General features: G+C 43.2%; 1 protein-coding gene across 1 annotated transcript in view; it reads left to right on the top strand.

The window, feature by feature from the left end:
- Window positions 1-18,974, top strand: part of LOC122548823 (desmocollin-2-like) — a 39,359-nt gene extending 20,385 nt beyond the window's left edge. The window contains exons 10-17 of the mRNA XM_043687637.1: window positions 1,975-2,160; window positions 3,959-4,206; window positions 6,849-6,991; window positions 10,276-10,509; window positions 12,248-12,472; window positions 13,383-13,510; window positions 14,454-14,783; window positions 16,526-18,974. Coding sequence (XP_043543572.1) covers window positions 1,975-2,160; window positions 3,959-4,206; window positions 6,849-6,991; window positions 10,276-10,509; window positions 12,248-12,472; window positions 13,383-13,510; window positions 14,454-14,783; window positions 16,526-16,720 — 1,689 coding nt within the window. The 3' untranslated portion in view covers window positions 16,721-18,974. The remainder of the gene's footprint in view (window positions 1-1,974; window positions 2,161-3,958; window positions 4,207-6,848; window positions 6,992-10,275; window positions 10,510-12,247; window positions 12,473-13,382; window positions 13,511-14,453; window positions 14,784-16,525) is intronic.
- The last annotated feature ends 554 nt before the right edge of the window (window positions 18,975-19,528 follow it).

Here is a 19,528-nt window from a genome sequence, read left to right as displayed (position 1 = left end):
CAAACTGTGTCCTCTGCCTCACAATAAGTTAAAAGTGGGGACAGCTTCTTCCGATCTACTCAGTCCATACCTCACCTCACATGAGTTTGAAAATGTTAAATCAAATATCCTCATTGCCTTCTCTCCACGGAAACTTGTTGCAACTTTTTTTATTCCCATCTTTCTTTCTTTCTACATGATGTTTACTCAGTCTTGGAGCAGGTCTCCTGAATCTACGTGTGTATGTGTGTCGCCCTTGCTCTGCCTCCCTCCCTCCCTCCCTCCCTCCTATTGACCCCTCTCTCGTGGTGCCCAGAACTCGTGGTGCCCAGCACTCCAGGTGAGGTCTAACTAGTCCAGGTTCAACATAACTTCCTTGCTCTTGTAAACTCTGCCCTTATTAATAAAGCCCTATGTTTGAACAGCTCTCTAAACCTGCTACTGCTGCTGTATGGTGTCTATGTTTTTGTACTGTTCTTTGTCCCAAAAGGTATTACCTTGCGTTTCTCTCTGCACTGCACTGACATTTGCCATTACTCTGCCCTCCCCACCAGTTGTCACTGTCCTTTCTGCTGCTCTATCAGTACTGTCCTCCTCATCACAATGCTTTATAGTCAAGATCCAGATCACTCATGTATATTAGGAAAAATGAGGATTCCAATATTGACCCAAGGGGAACTCCATTCCAAATCTTCCATCCTCTCTCGAGCCTAAAAATATCCACTAATCATTATTGTTTCCTAATACTCAGCCAAATTTTATATCCATGTGGCTTCTGTCCCCTTTGTTCGATGCGTTGTAACTTTGTGTATGAATCTGGTGCGTGGCATTGTGTCAAATACCTTGTTTTGGAAATCCATGTACACTGCATTAGCAGCATTACCCTCATCGACTGTGTTACTCTTCAAAACACTCCTGCAAGTTAGCTCAATGCCCTTTTTCTCTCGAGTAATCCACATTGGGTCCCATTAGTTGACTCTCACTTGTCGTTGTGACTGTTAACTCTGTCCTGAATTATTGTCTTCAGAAATTTCCCCACCACTGGTCTGTAATCGCTGGGCTTATCCTTGCACCCCTTATTTTGCTTAACTAAAAAGCTGAATGCTTACAATTTCTATCACTCCAACTTAAGGAAGAGTGAAAAATTACAGGCAGTGCCTCTGCAGTTTTTGCATTCTCTTTCTTTCAATGTCTTTGCACGTTTTTCGCTTGTTCCATCAAAATACCCCTTGGATTTAGGAAGCCTCCTACGTCTTGAAATTTTCTCTGTTCTAAGGAGACCAGTCCTAGAAATGACTTAGTTTTTACTGCCAGAAGATGATTGGTTCTACGTTTTATCATGAACTACCTTGTCATTTACCATTTCATTCATTCAAAATCTGCACCTTGGTTTTTAAAATTTAAACTTGTTCTTGTCTGTGTTGGATTATGGAGTTGAAAGTGGAGTTGATTATCAGCAAAATATTGACGTTGGACTAAAGTGCTTAATATTTATGAAGCGATCATCACTAATGAAGACATTACAGCTGTGAAGATATGTATTACTGTATTATGGCAGAAGGAGGCCATTCAGCCCATCGTGCCTTCACCGGTTCTGTTCCCTCCAGTGAATCTCCTGCCTTTTTCCCCATATCCCTGCTCACCATTTTCCATCCAAATAATCATTCAGTGCCCCTCTTGAATGCCTTAATTGAACCTGTCTCAACCACATTTCCAGGTAGCGCATTCCAGACCCTAACTACTCGCTGAGTGCAAAGTTTTACTTGAAATAATTTTTTGCAATTGTATATTTTGGGTTTTGAAACCCTGTTGTGATGTTTAGTTGTGACTATCTGATTTCAAAACTCAGATTTCCAGTTTTCTTTTACCACCTCTCAAACATGCATTAACTCCTGTCTCATTGAAGATTTTACGTTAACAACTTAACTCTGAGAATATTGACTGAAAAGAGATTGGGCATTTTTTTTTTAAGATTAAGGTTTTGTCTTGTTTCAGTATATGGTTTGGGCTAACGAGAGTGTAAGTGACGTGATGATCCTCCGAATGCCAGTTGATGACGAGGATATGAAGGACACCAATGCAAGCAGAGCTGTGTTCACTATCGTTAACGGGGACAGTGATGGAAATTTCAAAGTCATAACTGATCCCAAGACCAACGAGGGTCTCTTATACATTGTAAAGGTAAGCAAGTGCTTGTGTAGCAAATCATGTTGCTGGGGTGTCAATGAGACATTCAACTTTGAAATCTTGTAATGTCATTGCCATATAGACAAAATTGAAGCTCTGATCTTTGACGTATTTTTGAGGTCCTTAGACCATAAGACGTGGGAACAGAGTGAGACCGTTTAGCCGATTGTGTCTATTTCACTGTTCAATCATGGCTGATGTGTTTCTCAATCTCTTTCTCCTACCTTCTCCCTATAAGCTTTGGTCTCCTTACTAATCAAGAACCTATCTATCACTGTCTTTAATATACTCAAAGACTTGGCCTCGACAGCCCTTTGTGGCAATGAGTGCCATGATTCACCACCCTCTGGCTGAAGAAATTCCTCCTCATCTCAGTTCTAAAGGATTGCCCCTTGCTGTGCCCTTGGGTCCTCGTCTGTCCTACTAGTGGAAACATCTTCTTCACATCCACTCTATCCAGACCTCTCAGTATTCTAAGTTTCACTGAGATTCTCCCTCATCCTTCTAAACTCCACCGAGTATGGGCCCAGAGCCCTCAATTGCTCCTCAAGCCCTTCGTCTCTGGGTTCATTCTTGTAAACCTCCTCTGGACCAACCTAAAGGGAAAGGAAAGGCTGGAGAATCTTGGCTGATCTGTTAACATTTTTTTTGGAGACAGAAAGAGGTAATGCTTTTGAGTCTAACATGACCCTTCGATACGGGGCCCAAAACTGCTCATAACATTCCAAATGCAGTCTGGGCCAATTTGTTGTTTTTTCTTTTGTTTATTGGGTATGTCAGTGTCTATCTCTCCCTAAACACCTCTGTGTCCCAATAAAATTTAGAGCATATATCATTTATTTTCATTTTTTAAACTAATCCCTACAATCTATCAAACATTCTTTAAAATTTGATTTTATATCAGTTTTCTGTGAATGTGGGAGATAATGTGGACAGGCGAAACCACATTGTGACTTGCTAGAATATAAATTTAGAAAGCACTGGGGAATCTTGTCAATGTTTGTGGACGGATGCAATTAGGACCAGGTCAGATTGGGGTGTCTGGTTGGTTTCAGTGAGTTGGACCAAAGAGTGTGTTTCCATGTTATATGAATCTATGACTTTGAGAAACTGAATTAATTCTTTGATTCTAACGTGACCATTCATTGGAAACTGAAGTGGGCTGGAAAAGTGATATGTTTTATACTGTTGCAAAAAGGGGGAAGGAGGAGCAGGTGGAAAATTGGCAAAATCTGTTGAGAGATAGAGAGAAACACAGTTTTGACTCCAGTGACCCTCCTTCAGAGCACTGTTTAGTCAGAGTGCTGATGAATGGTCACTGGACTCAAAGTTAACTCTGTATCCCCCTGTACAGGGGCTGCCAGACATGCTGAGCTTCTCCAGCAATTTCTGTTTTTGCTTCAGATCTCTAGTGTCCACAGTTCTTGGATATTTTCATTTTATTATGCCTCAGAGCGGAGGGAGTGGAGTGTTGTAATCAAAATGGTGGGCCGAGCCGGTCTGAAGTATTGAACTCCATGTTGAGGCCCGAAGTTTGTAAATAATTTGAAAGGAAAATAAGGAGCTGTTCGTCCAGCTTGCATTGAGATTCGAAACAGCCTTAGGACAGAAATGAATTTACATAGTGCCTTGTACGTAACACAGGTCATTCCAAAGTACTTGCATTCAGTACTACCAATCACCTAGCAGTGAATTTGAGTGTTTAATGATCCACTTTAAGGTGGGCTTGCAGGATTAATTGTTTTGAAGTGATTCAAGTATTTTAATGTAATCTTTCCTGTCTGTTCTACAGCCCTTAGATTGTGAGAAAACACCAAAAATCCCATTGGAAATTGCAGTGGAAAACGCGGTCCCTCTGACTGGAAGTTCTGCTTCGAGACAAACTGCTTCAGTAATAGTCAATGTTATGAATGTAGACGAAGGTCCGGAATTTGAACCCGCTGTCAAACAAATCTGGACAAAGGAGAATGTGGAAATTGGACACGTTTTGGGCTCTTATGTAGCAAAGGATCCTGAGACTCGAAGCAGTGATGGCATCAGGTAAGGCTATTGCTTATTACTGACTTGAGGGTAAAACAACAAGAACTGACCCTTACCTAAGGAAGGCTGTACTGGAATGCACTGAAAATCTTCAGTTTTGTGGAGTGGGGAGATGAAGCAGAGGAAGAACCGGAAGGGCATCTTGATGACATTCAGTATAACGGGGTGGGAGATCAGGTACCAGAGGGGCTGAATGATCTGTTTCTGTTAAAACTTTGAAAGTCAATAAATCAACCGAACAAGCAGAATGTCTTGACCTGCTTCTATTTTTCTATTGTGTGCAGGTGAATTGTGCAAATTGAACTAAATGCTGCGATGCAGTAAAGCAGATTGGAAAGGTGGCATGGTGGCTCAGAGGTTAGCACTGCTGTCTCACAGCGCCAGGGACCCAGGTTCGATTCCACACTCGGGCGACTGTCTTTGTGGAGCTTGTACATTCTCCCCATGTCTGAGTGGGTTTCCTCCCATGCTCCAAAGATGTGCTAGTTAGGTGAATTGGCCATGGGTATTGTGGGATTACAGGGAAAGGCTAGGGGTGTGGGCCTGGGTGGGATGCTATTTGGTGGGTAGGCATGGACTTGATGGGCTGAATTCCCTACTTCCACACTGTAGGGATTCTATAAATATTTAGTTGCTGTCTTGCAAAGACATCGAAATTACACAAATTTAAAGAAAACCTGATGAGAAGACGACAGAAAAATCCTAAACCTGGGGTCAATAAATAAAAGGTCCTTACTAATAACTCAAATAAGGAATTTAGAGAAACTATTTTCAGGATGTATAATACTTGTTTGAATAGCTACTCTTCAGAATTATCCAGGAGTGAATTGTCACCATCTTCTGCAAGGTTTGTTACAGCCTCTCAACAACAAAACTTCTATATAGCCTTTCATTTGTAACATAATTAAAAATCCAAAGATGTTTCGTAGGGGTGATTATAAAAGGAGAGTATGACTCTGAAAAGGAGAGTGTGACTCTGAAAAGGAGAGTGTGACTCTGAAAAGGAGAGTGTGACTCTGAAAAGGAGAGTGTGACTCTTGGTCAAGCTCTTGGTTATTTGAGCCAAAGAAGTTGTTTTATTCATTCATGGGATGTGACTAGGCTAGTATTTATTGTTCATCCCTAATTGCCCCTTGAGAAGGTGACGGTGAGCTAACTTCATCAACCACTGCAGTCCCTTGTCTGGAGTTCCACAGTTTTGACACAATGACAGTAAAGAAACAGTAATATAATTTCATACGGGTTAGTATGTGGCTTCAAGAGGAACTTGAAAATGGTGATGATCCTTTGCATCTGCTTCCCTTCCCCTTCTAGTCAGTAGGGGTCACTGATTTGGAAGATGCTGTTGGAGGAACCTTGATGAATTACTGCAATACGTCTTGTAGATGGTACACACTATCGCTACTGAGCTTTGGTGGTGGAGGGAGTAAGTGTTCATGGAATCTCTACAGTGTGGAAGCAGACCATTTGGTCCATCAAGTCCACACCGACCCTCCAAAGAGCACCCCACCCAGACCCACCTCTCTACGTTATCTCTGTAACCCTACATTTTCCATGGCTAATCCACCAAGCCTGTACATCTCTGGGCAATTTAGCATTGCCAATCCAACCTGACCTGCACATCTCTTGGATTGTGGGAGGTAACCGGAGCACCCGGAGGAAACCCATACAGACACAGGGAGAACGTGCAACAGGCAGTCGCCCGAGGCTGGAATCAAACTCCGGTCCCTGGTGCTGTGAGGCAGCAGTTTGAACCACTGAGCCACTGGCGCAGTGAGCAAGGTAGATGGGGTGCCCATAAAAAAGGGGCCTGCTTTGTCCTGGATGGTGTCAAATTTCAGGAGAGTTGTTAGAACTGCATTCACCCAGGCAAGTGGGAAGTATACCATCACACTCCTGACTTGTCCATTGTAGGAAGCTCGAGGTGAGCTGCTCGCTGCAGAATTTCTAGGCGTTGACTTGCTCTTGTAATAACACTTCTTATTTTCAGGAGTGTCTTACAGGTTACAACCAAGATAAAGACGTTTGGCTAGGGAACGCCAGTGCCTAGGCAGCTGAAGGTTCTTAGAGTTAGGGCTATGAAGTCATACTTAAGTGTCTGTTCCAATGGAACAATTGCCAGACCATGGCAACACGACGGCTGGAGGAAGAGCGACTCATCTTCCGCCTAGGAACCCTCCAGCCACAAGGGATGAATGCAGATTTCTCCAGCTTCCTCATTTCCCCTCCCCCCACCTTTTCTCAGTCCCAACCCTCGGACTCAGTACCGCCTTCTTAACCTGCAATCTTCTTCCTGACCTCTCCGTCCCCACCCCCTCTCCGGCCTATCACCCTCACCTTAACCTCCTTCCACCTACATTTCCAACACCCCCTCCCCCAAGTCCCTCCTCCCTACCTTTTTATCTTAGCCTGCTTGGCACACCCTCCTCATTCCTGAAGAAAGGCTCATGCCCGAAACATCGATTCTCCTGCTCCTTGGATGTTAACTGACCTGCTGTGCTTTTCCAGCAACACATTTTTAAGCTCTGATCCCGAGCATCTGCAGTCCTCACTTTCTCCTAGCCTCTCCGTTAAGCATTATTCAGTTACCTGGCTTGTATTGGCAACTTTTAAAATGTTGTATTTCATATTTGACTATGCAGGTACAGGAAACTAAATGACCCTGCAGGTTGGGTTTCCATTGATTCACAAACTGGTGAGATCAGAACTACTGCTGTGTTGGACAGAGAGTCTGAATTTGTAAAAAATAATAAGTACAATGTTACAGTGCTGGCCATAGAAGACAGTAAGTACAAACCTAATGTGTCTTTCTATATTGTAATAATTGGGGGAAAAATGCACTGAATGGGATTGTTTGCCATTCCTTTATTAAGAAAATGCAAAACGATGTTGATTTTTGTGTGTATATATGTATGTTAAATATAATATGTGCTCAGCATTTGATCCAAAGGGTGAATGAATGGCTCTGAGCTGTATAGGCCATCCATTGAGTTTCTCCCACTTTGTGACCAAAGGTAGTGAGGATGTGTAAGGATTAAATTGTTTAGTTCTTTGTTTCTGTTCACCGCCTCTTTATTCTTTTTCTCCTCTTACCCTTAGTGCATGCCGTGTGTGTGTGTGTGTGTGTGTGTGTGTGAGAAGCTCCTCCCACCCTGACATTTGGATACATGCAAGTGCTAAATTCCTGTTTTCTTAAGGTTTCAGGCCCACTAATATGCACAGCATCTGCTTAACGACAGTAGAGAAAAGTAACTGGAAGCTTTGTTGAAGAGTGATGGAACAAAAGGAATATTGCGTGCAATTCTGGTCTCCTTCCTATCGGAAATATGTTGTGAAACTTGAAAAGGTTCAGAAAAGATTTACAAGGATGTTGCCAGGGTTGGAGGGTTTGAGCTACAGGGAGAGGCTGAACAGGCTGGGGCTGTTTTCCCTGGAGTGTCGGAGGCTGAATGTTTAGAGGTTTATTAGATCAGGAGAGGCATGGATAGGGTAAATAGACAATTTTTTTTTCCCAGGTAGGGCAGTCCAAAATGAGAGGGCGTAGGTTTAGGGTGAGAGGGGAAAGATTTAAAAGGGGCCTAAGGGGCAACCTTTTCCACACAGAGGGTGGTGTGTGTATGGAATGAGCTGCCAGAGGATGTGGTGGAGGCTGGTACAATTACAGCATTTAAAAGGCATTTGGACGGGTATATGAATAGGAAGGGTTTGGAGGGATATGGACCAAGTGCTGGCAAATGGGACTAGATTAATTTAGGATATCTGGTTGGCGTGGATGAGTTGGAGCAAAGGGTCTGGCTTTCTGTGTTGTACATCTCTATGACCCTTTGACCTGTCGAGTGGATATTGGTTCTTTAGCGCAGTCTAGTCTATTCTACTTGCCATTGTGTATCCACGTAAATCTGATCCATCCGGGATTGCCAGTGCAATTTCCACTTTAAACCATGGACTTCACTTATACTGCCCTCTGTCTCAGGTCATTATTGGTCACAGTGCAAAAGGGATCCCTCTTCAACCCCCCCCCTTTCCAAAACCTCTGTATAAAAATACACAAAGTCTCTCCTCCAGTACCGTTTTCAGGAAGAGAGTTCTAAAGATTCCAGTCCTCAGAAAATCTTTTGCCACGTTTGTTCAACACCTTCTACCTCTTTCCTATCACCTTCTCAAGACCACGTGGGAATAGCAAATAAATGCAAGCTTCCGACAGCAAGCATAAATTAGTGTAAGATTATTTTCAAATTGGCTTCCACATGCACACTATCACTGTAAGCACACCTTCCACAGACTGAAGAGATGATAGCCAATGCATTTCCATTGCATAAAGCTGGAATATTTTAACCCTAATCACTACATCTCTGATCTCAGTCTCTGATTTTAAAGTATATATTGAGTGTTCACCACCTTGGCAGCTTACATATGATATTATTTTATAATTTCTGATCATATGCAGCCATAAGCTAGAGATTCCACATTCCCATTTGCACAGGATTCATGGAATCGGTGATTTCATGTTTTCTCGAATCCTGGTTAGCTGAGTATTGATGAAGTTTCAAAGTGTGTTCCCTCCTTTGCAGCTGTTCTTTCTCTCCTTCCTTGTAGCCTTCGCTTACTCCCCTCTCCTGTTCCAGCTTCCTTGCGAGCCTTTTTGCTCTCTCCTTGCAGTCTCCCCTCTTGCACTATGTCTTGACAATGCCCCCTCTCCTCTTGTTAAAACATGACGACAGAATTCCCAAACGACTGCCCCCCAGGTCTCAGCATTTCCTCAGTGACTTGCCTGTGTAACGTTGCTTCCTTCCTTCCTTCCTTCCTTTTACCGTGCTGGCTCCTCCCTGAATTATAGACTGCTTCTCTCTCTTCTTTCCGGCTGGGTGGCAAAGTGAGCCCATTAACGGTGAGCTCAGGAGCAAGCTAGCCTGGTGCTGTGGCAGTGCACATTGTAGCTTCTGTCCATTGCACTTATGAGTTGGGGTGGAAGACAGACGATAACCACCTTCTGATTCATCAGGCCTGTTGGAAATTGAAATTTTTTACATGTTTTGATGATTTTTGTGGGTGGTTTTGCCCATCACCCCCCTGTGCATTTTGAGCTGCCTGAAGGGAGACATTTTGCAAAGAATGATCCTGGAAATTTCCTTATGATTATTGGGGAACCTTTTTTATTGCAGAAGTCACGAGACTGCTTAACTTGTTGGAATCTCTTTCCTTGCTTTGAAGCATTTATCATGAATTTTTTTAAAATTAGTTTTGACAGAAGAAATGAACTCCAGAACTTTCAGAGTAACTGTGATTTGGTGTCATGGTGCTCTCTATAGCTGTCATCAGCTGCTGCAGAGGTGACTGTACTCTGTAGGAGTGGTATGACTTTAAACCGGCTATCTAAGGTCACTGATTACCCTGTGTTCATCAACTCTGAAATGATTGACTACACTCTGTCAAGTGTCAAAAAAACAACCCTTATTATAAAGGGTGCAGGAAATCATTTGAGGCCAGTCTAGGGACTGGATTCGGGCTTATTAACCACACTATTTCTAAAGTTGCCAGAAATCCTTTTTTTTTCCCCTAGGGCCCGTCCAACTCTGGTGGTCAATTTGTCATCCTTAATCATCTTTGGTGAATAAGACTGTGCACATTTCTCCCCCTTCTTTATTCCATATTGTATGTTACAGAAAAATATACTGCGCATGATTTACATTGCATGTCATTATGCTCAGTTCACCCAAACCTATTGGATGTCACTTCTAAGAGCAGGATTGGTCCAGTCCAACCCTTGGGTCAGTTCTGCTATTCAATTAGATCATGTTGCCTTGATCAACAAGCTCCATGATTCATCTGCTTCAGATATTTGGTCTGGAAGTAGCAACAGTGTATGCAGCTATGAATGGTTGAATCTCTGGATTCCAGGTCTCTCTCTTTGGGTGGAGACTATCCAAGGGAACCTGTCTTCAGAGAGTCTTTTCCTGTGTCATGCACCTCAACACTTGCGATTATTTTTGGAAATCATGTTTTAAGGTTTTTGCCTTTGGCTCGAACCTGATTTTTGGTTCCCCTTTTTTCATTCCCTTGTTATACTAGGAGCTCCTTCAAGGACGGGAACTGGGACAGTGGTGATCAACCTGGATGATGTGAATGACCACTTTCCAGTGATCCATAACAATCAGTTGTACATTTGTGAGAACGGACAGCGTCAGTTTGTCAATGTGTCGGCTGAGGATTCTGATATTGCGCCTAATTCTGCTCCATTTACATTTCTCCTGTCGGATGAACCACCAGAAATTAAAAGGAAATGGACGATCACCAACCAAATGGGTATGCAGTTGTGTTTTTAAAAACCTGCCATCTGATGTTTTTGGTTGTGTTCCTTTTCCGGTTGTATCTATGTCTGTAGACTCTCTTCCATCGTGCAGGTTAGCAGTAATCATCACTGAGTGCTGCTTTCCACAATCTCTCTCAAATTAAAAAGCTGCCAATCTTGTGTTGCTGGGTCAAGATGGTAATTTTTTAGATTACATTACAGCGTGAAAACAGGCCCTTCGGCCCAACAAGTCCACACTGACCCGCCGAAGCGCAACCCACCCATACCCTACATTTACCCCTTTACCTAACACTACAGACAATTTAGCATTGCCAATTCACCTGACCTGCACATCTTTGGACTGTGGGAGGAAACCGGAGCACCCGGAGGAAATCCACGCAGAAACGGGGAGAACGTGCAAACTCCACACAGTCAGTCACCTGAGGCGGGAATTGAACCCGGGTCTCAGGCGCTGTGAGGCAACAGTGCTAACCACTGGTCCACCGTGCCGCCCTCGATATGTTACTGATATGTTCTGGCTATTGATGTCAGTGTACAAAGTTAAAAATCGCAACACCAGGTTATAGTCCCACAACCACCTGATGAAGGAGCGTCGCTCCAAAAGCTAGTGCTTCCAAATAAACCTGTTGGACTATAACCTGGTGTTGTGTGACTGTCCACTCCAGTACAACACCAACACCTCCAAATCATATTAGTGTACATTATAAGTGGAATATTTGTGTTGTAAGGATATCCTATTTAGAACAGTTTTCTTTCCATCACCAATTCTACCTGCTTTTGAAAGGGGTGCCCTGGTGGCTCAGTAGTTAGCACTGCAGTTTCACAGCACCAGTGACCTGGATTCAATTCTAGCCTTGAGCGACTGTCTGTGTACAGTTTGCGCATTTACCCTGTGTTGTGTGGATTTCCTCCAGTTCCCTCCCACAGACCAAAGGTATGTAGGTTAGGATGGATTGGCTATGCTAGATTGCCCCATAGTGTCTGTAGATGTGCTAGCCATGGGAAATGCAGGGTTACTGGGATAGGGTGGAGGAGTGGGTCTGGACAGGATGCTGTTTTGGAGTGTCGGGGTAGACTCAATGGGCCGAATAGCCTGCTTCCATGCTGTAGGGATTCTAATCTATGAAAGCTTGATGAATTTGGATATGGTACATGATGGATGAGTTAGCCAAAGTTTGTAAGGTAGGAGGTAAATGTGCCGTGTAAAGTATCATAGTTGGACACAATTTCTGCTCGCATTAAGCATGAATTATGCATGTTGTAAGATTAAGGGTTAGACATTTGCATCATAAAGACCTGCATTATTTTAGTGGGGTTTCCAATTTTGGTTCCTTTCAGTATCCAAAATTTAAGTAGAATTTGAAATGATTCTTTGGGTGGCCCAGTGGTTAGCACTGCTGCCTCACAGCGCCAGAGACCCGGGTTCAATTCCTGACTCAGGTGACTGACTGTGTGGAGTTTGCACATTCTCCCCGTGTCTGTGTGGGTTTCCTCCGGTTTCCTCCCACAGTACAAAGATGAATTGCTAAATTGCCCATAGTGTTAGGTAAAGGGATAAATGTAGGGGAATGTGTTGGTTGCGCTTCGGCAGGTCGGTGTGGACTTGTTGGGCCGAAGGGCCTGTTTCCTCACTGTAAAGTAATCTACATCTAAATAATCTAAATCTTTTGAAAGGAGGGTTTATACTGGTGCCTGTTGGGCATATTCTGAATTTGATTTCTGGTCTTCCAGGAACCTATGCCTATGTGAAGCCAGTAAATAAGCTTCCACCTGGTTATTATGAAGTTCCTGTCACAGTTCAGGACCAGCAGCACCAAGGAAAAGAGCAAACCTTGAAGATTACGATCTGCGAATGCCCCAACAATGTAAATTGTGCAGGAAGACTTGCTTCTGGAAGTGCTGTCCTTGGTGGAATGGGAATCCTTGTGATGTTGTTGGCTGCACTGTTACTACTTTGTAAGTACTGAAGGGCTAGAGGGTGGTGTGATGTTGGACTAATAATCCAGTGACCCAATCTTATCCTTTTGTGGACCGTGACAGCTAATGCAATGGATTACTACAACTGAAATATAAAGTGGTCGCCTTTCTAATTTTGCCGTGAAATACAGGGATGCAGAACTTGGAGCAGGAGTAGGCCATGTGGCCCTTCGAGATTTCCCTATCACTTGATTGTCAGAGGTCACCTGACACCAAGTTATTGTCCAACAGGTTTATTTGAAATCTCGCATCACCTGACAAAAGAGCAGTGGTCCAGAAGCTTGTTGATTTCAAATAAGCCTGTGGTCTTGTGATAGGGTAGATGTGGCACAAATGTCCCCTCTTACAGGGGAATCTAAAGTTAAAGGTCACCTATTTCAAATGGTCCAAGTTTTTCTCAGCCAAGAGTCTTTGGAACTCCCTGAAAAGATGGTGGGAACAGAATTGTGCAATATTTTAAATACGGATGCAGGCAGGTTGTTATTAAGCAAAGAGTGGAAGGTTATCGGGGATGTGATGGCTCATGGTGTTAACATCGTACCCTTTGGTCCTCAGAACATTACTGGGGTCTCCGGTTTGAGCTCAAATCCCACCATGGCAGGTGGAATTTGAATTCAATAAAAATCTGGAATTAAGAGTCTAATGGTGACCACAAAACCATTGGTTAATTCAAGCTAGCTGCAAGCCTTTGTCTTAACAATCTGCTGTAATCTGCTTCACCCGGAGACCCACTGAAGATGTTACCTAGTAGGGTGACGAAACGTCTGGAAGTGAACCTTCCAGCTCAGCGAGCAAACCTACATCCGAAGTATTTGGTTTTATAATCCTCCGCTATATTATTTGGATGGCATTTAAAAGTGCGCTATAAATTCTCTCCTATTTCTAACAGGTTTGCTCCTGGCTGCTGTCGCTTTATATTGCGGAGGTGGCAAAGTTCCACAACCTGTGACCCATACAGGTCAATATCAACAAAATCTCCTCGTCTCGAATGATGAGGGCGGTGGTCAGCAAGATAAGGTAGGTTTTTCTAGACCCTGGTCATCTGCCTTTTGTACCTCTCACCAGCTCATTGCTACTACAGTAGGACAAAATCTCATTCAATAAAATCTGTTACAAATCCAAAAACGTGAGCATTATACCCAAGCTGGAAATGGTGACAACAACAGAAATAAAAAAAAACTGTAAACTGAAATTGGGAAAATAGTTAGTTGAGTGGGGGGTGCAAACAGTGGAGTTCTGCGCTACAGAAAGCAGATAAACGCCACCTCTGACCATCTTCCTCTTGGTGGTCTGAGACTCCATTAATCTGATCGATAACATCACTAAACGTTGGTGATCAGCTGCCGTGGTCATGTATGTCGTCTCTAAGACCAGTTGTTTCCACCTCTCTGACTCCTACCTTAGCTCGACTCCTCCCTTAGCTCAACTCAACTCATCCCTGCCTCAAGCCTTTATCTTTGCTTTTCTTACCTGTGGACTTCAGTAATTCATTGCACTCCTGCGTCCCTCAAACACTGGCAGCTGTCACCTTTTGAAGAAATCCAAAATTCCTCTGCCTGAGGTTTGACCATTTAGCATGATCCCTTTCTGTGTCATCCTTGTCCTCACTCACCGAGTTTGTCTTCTGCAGACTCCACAGTTCTAGTCTGATCCTTGCTTTCAAATTCCTTTCCATCTCTACTACGCTCCAATGTAAAGCACTCAGGTATTGGTCTCTTCTACAGGCCTGCTCCCCTCTCTTCTCCCTCCCCCTGTCTAAATTGTACCATAAAGCTTTGTCAAATAGAGAGGACTTTATTGTCTTCCCTAAGATGCCTGTCTGGCTTGACCTGACAATTATTGATAACCTCCCTGTGACCTGTCATAAAACGTTTACATTCGAGTAGTTTGTTGCTATTTCTTAATGAAAATTCATGCATTCAATGACTAAATTCCTTAATTACTGTCTCCCGTTTCCCAGAACCTTGATGCACTGGACATCACTCTGCCTCGGAAAAGTCAATTTGCAACTGAAAGCGTCCCACCTCTTGGCAACCAAGAAACAGGATTTGGACAACAGACCCAAATCTACGTGGATGGAGTGCAAGGACCACATATAGGGACAATGGTTACTGATGAAATGGTGAATATAACCGGCGGAGGTATTTACGATGAATCAGTGAGTAGACATCACACACTGCATCTCCAGAACGACATGGTGCATCAAGATTTGACCACAATGGACGGGTACAGACTGGACCGGAGAAACAGTCATCATCTGATGGACCTCCTTCGTTCACGTGTTGACCAGGTGACTAGTACCGTTTTGCACCACCTTGATCTGCAAAGCCTTGTACCATGTAACTTTCACAGGGATAACCCTTTGGGCTACACCGATATGTTTTGTTTTGATGCACAGAAGGAGGGTAAGGTAGAAGCCGGCACAGAGTGTATCAGCAAAATTCATGGGTGGTACTAAAATCGAGGGGAAAGCAAGCAGGCAGTGATGAGGTGATAGAGTTTACAGATGGATGTTGATGGGCTTGGAGAACGGACCAGAATCTGGCAGGTAGTGTTTAATGTGGATATGTGTGAGGTTGTCCATTTTGGCCGGAAAAATAAAAGGGCAAATGGGAAACAGATTGGGAAGCAGATGCACAGTGTAGAGGGATCTGGATGTCCTTGTGCATGAATCACAGGAAGGGGGTATGCAGGTGCAGCCTATAAGAAAGAAGGCAAATGGAATCCTGGCAATTATTGCCAAAGGAGTGGATTATGAAAGTAAAGAAGTGTGGTTACAATGATATAAGGCACTGGTGAGACTGCACCTGGAGTATTGTATCCTGTTCTGGTCTCCTTCCTTGAGGAAGGATGTGGTGACACTGGAGACAGTTCGGAGCGGGTTCACCAGGTTGGTTCCAGGGGTGAAAGGGCTGTCGGACAAGGAGCAGCTGAAAACCTCGGGCCTGTACTCACTGGAGTTCCATAGAATGAGGGGAGATCTGATTGAGGTACAGAAAATACTGAAGGGAATTCATAAGGTTCGCAAAATAAAACTCTGATTACCTAAAGCCAAGGGCTTAGTGCTGGGGAAGGTGGGCCTAGTGTAGATTTAGTGCATTTTTGGCAGGACAGGTTCAAGGGGCCAAAGGGCCTCTTTTCTACCGTGTTATTCTGTGAAATGAAAGTTATCAGTAAGGCTGAACAGGCTGTCCTGCTGCAGAAGAAAGAGGCAATGGGAACGGTCTTTGAATGTTTGTAGAGTGGGGAAGGATGGATTCAAGGGGGTGAAAGATTACCAGGGAGGAAGCTGGATTTGAAGCTGCAATCCGATCAGCCAAGATCTTATTAAATGTCAGAAGAAGCAGGAGGGCTGAAAGGTCCCCTCCTGTTTGTATATAAGAAGCAATGCTGTGGTTCTGTCAATCTGCAGTACAGTACTACAAAACAATACCATTTGGCACAGAAACAGAAATTGCAAGAGAAACCCAATTTCAGAAGGTTCATCGGGCTTGAAACATTTAAAAAAAAAAAAAATTCATTCACGGTGGGAGGATGTTGCTGGCCTGGCCAGCATTTATTACCCATCCCTAATTGCCTAGAGGGCAGTTAAGAGTCGATCATGTTGCTGTGGGTCTGGAGTCACATGTAAGCCAGACTAGGTAAGGATGGCTGTTTCCTTCCTCAAAGCGCATTAGTAACCCAGATGGATTTTCATAACAACTGATTCATGGACTTAACCTAGAATGAAGAGTCTCATTTTTACAGAATTCAAATTCTGCCATGGCAGGATTTGAACCCAGGTTCCCAGCTCATTATCTGTGTCTCCTGGGTTAACAGTCCAGCAACAATACCGTTAGGCCGTCACCTGTTTTCTGTCCACAGAAGTTGCCAGACCAGCTGAGTTTCTGTTTCATCTGCAGTTCTTTTTTTATTTTATTGTTATTTGGGGTGCTGGGAGGAGAAAAGAGGGACTTTTAGTTTTTGTTGAAATGTTTTGCTGTCATGTTCAAAGATTTGCAGGTTTTTAATATGTTGCTTGATCTGTGTTAGGTATATGAAGATGAGGAGCTGAGAGACCAAGCCATTCATGGTGACTTGGTACATGAATACCGATATGAAGGAGCTCCTTCAGTCAATGGGTCTGTCGGCTGTTGCAGTGACGTGAGGGAGAACATGGGACAAAACTACTTGAACGATCTGGGACCCAAATTTGGCACTTTGGCCAGCATGTCTTTAAAAAGATGAGGAGCATATATTAGAGCTTCAAAGTTCACTCCACTGTTTGTGAAGTTGAGAGGTTTTTTTTCAATTGGAAGGTTTCTGAGGCAATTGTTAAGTTGTGTTCTTTATATCCAATAACTGCATGGAACAGAAATCAGAATTACTAAAGCGAATAAACCTTTCAACACATACCCCACCCCCAATTTTGTTATCGACTAATGCATTAAGAAGGTGATTGTATTTGGCTCGAATGAATATTTCTCTCAAAATCTTATATCAAACTGAATTTAAAAAGTTCCTGTTATTTCATGTTAAGGGCAGGACATGAATGTGAGTTTGGGGGAAAAAAAACAAGATTGTCTTGATGACATTTTCAAGTAGACCATCGAACCACGGAGTGTAAACTTGTATAGTTTACACTCCGAGCTATCACAGCATCTGGAATTACAGGCTGGGCTGTTTCTTTTCAAAGCCTGTAGTTTAATGCCTCCTGGGTTCCATTTGGTTTCATAGTTGTTGACCGGTACAGCCAGGGGCTGCAGTGCCTTTTGGGAAACTTGTGCAGCGTGAGATGACGCTTTTTTTGTTGTTGGGGTGGGTGGGTGGAGGTGTGCAGTGTAGGGGATGGTTGGAGTTTGTAGGGAATTTCATGCTGCTTCCTGTACTGTAACGTTGGCCTGCTCTGTCTTTATTTCTTGATGTGCACCTTCATGGCAAAGGTGGTACTGAAACTCACCAGTTGGACGTCCCAGTAACCTGCACTGGCAAGACTCCGACTAACCAGTGTCTCCATCGCTGGTAAAATGCAAGTGCTGCTCATTGTTGGAGTTGTCTGTCACTACTTCTAAAATATAAATCAAAATGTTCGTGTCCAGATTTTGTTTTTATATTCACTCGTGGGATGTGGGCATCGCTGGCTGGGCCTGCATTTCCTGCTCATTGCTAGTTGCCCCTTGAGAAGGTGGGGGTGAGCTGCCTTCTTGAACTGCTGCAGTCCATGTGCTGTAAATAGACCCAGCTGAACGTTGATTTCCCTCCTCCCTTGTGGCTGTCCTTCATTTCCTGTTGTTTCAAACATTCATTTAAAACCAAAACATCATTTTTTTTTGACCAGGCTTTTCATCATCTTGTCTGACATCTCCTTATGTGGGGCAGAGTTGAATGTGTGGTATTGGAAAAGCACAGCATCCAAGGAGCAGGAGAAATTATGTTTCGGGCATAAACCCTTCATCAGGAATGAAGGGGCCATGCCAAACTTGTATGTTTCTTTTCTAGCACCTTGGAATATTTTATGACATTGAGGGTGCTGTACAAGAGCAATAACATGCAGCTACCAACAGAGCACCTTCCAAATAAATAAAATGAGTCCTTTGAACATTATAGAGTGCACTCCTTCCCTGTATCTGAGCTGTCTTGTGTAGAAATTGCTGTAATGACGAAGGTTATAAGACTACCTTGACTCTGGAGAAGGGTGGGGAATGTCATCTGTCTTTCTAAAGGGAAATCTTACCTTGGGTTTTCCTTCATTTCGCAATGCGGATTAGAAGCTCTTGGTAAGTTTCAATGGGCTCTCGCACTCCAGTAAGGATGAGGAAGTGGGCAGTGGCTGACTTTCAGTCTTTGGCATAATGCTCCCTGCAAACATGTCTGTTAAGTTATTGATGTCTTGTGGATCTGCTCTATAGCTATAAATACTAACTGCGGTGGGTGCAGAATTGGAAAGTCTACCCATATGTTTAATTTACTTTCATGCTTCAAATGTGTTCTTTTTTGTAACCTTCAGTCGTCAAGAATATGGTAGTTCTGGTGTAAATATCCACAAGTAATTTTATGTGCTGTACAATACCTGAACAAGGCATTATGCACAGTGTACTATCACCTATTGTAGAGCTATGATTTTCACTGATACTCAATGAACTTCGCTTCTGTGGACGACTATGTGCCTTCATATGATGTGCTGCGGAAGATCTGAGATAAAAGCCGACAGTGCTAGAGGTATTCGTTTGATGTAGCAATATCCGTGGAGAGCAAAACAGCTGATGTTTTGAGTCGGAAATGAAATTTCTCCAGTTCCCTACTGTTCTTTATTTTTGGACGTTTTTGATATTTTTAATTTTCTTGAACAATGGAATTGAAAATGACTGATCCCAACGCTGTGCCAGTTTGAAATTTGTTTATTGTGTAATGATGTATCGATGTCTGACTTTTGTATATTTGTCAAAGTATATTTGTAAAATAAAACCTGTAAATAAAAAGGAATAAGACTGTGTTTCTTGGAGCATGTAGAATTTGATGTGTTTTTTTTAAAATTAGTTCACGGCATAGGGATATCACTGGTGAAGCCAGTATTTATTACTCGTCCCTAATTGCTCTGTGGGCATTTCTGAGTCAGCCATATTACTGCGGATTTAGAGTCACAGGGCAGACAAGGATGAGAGATACCTTTCCCTAAAGGGGCATTAGTGAACCAGATGGGTTTTTACAGCAATTGACGAACTTGAACACATGCACCAACAGGTTCAAGAGCAGTTTCTCCCCTGCTGTTATTAGACTGCTGAGTGGACCTCTCTGATTTCAAATCTAATGTTGACTTTGCCTTCCACACCCCCCTGAGCAGCTGTAACCTTGTATACCTGGCTCTGTCTAAACATCCTAACATCTGTTCTGCCCTTGTTTGCCATGACCGACCTGTACTGCTCGTAAAACAAAACTTTCACTGTACTTGGGTACACGTGGTAACAATAAATCAAATCAACTGTGGTCACAATTAGAAAAGCTTTTTTTTTTTAGTCCAGATTTTTATCAACTGCAAATTTGACCACTTGGGATTTG

The sequence above is a fragment of the Chiloscyllium plagiosum genome, chromosome 4 (genome assembly GCF_004010195.1).
Source record: "Chiloscyllium plagiosum isolate BGI_BamShark_2017 chromosome 4, ASM401019v2, whole genome shotgun sequence".
Taxonomy (NCBI): domain Eukaryota; kingdom Metazoa; phylum Chordata; class Chondrichthyes; order Orectolobiformes; family Hemiscylliidae; genus Chiloscyllium; species Chiloscyllium plagiosum.
Note: the sequence above shows the minus strand (reverse complement) of the source record. Positions and strands in the feature narration are given on the sequence as shown.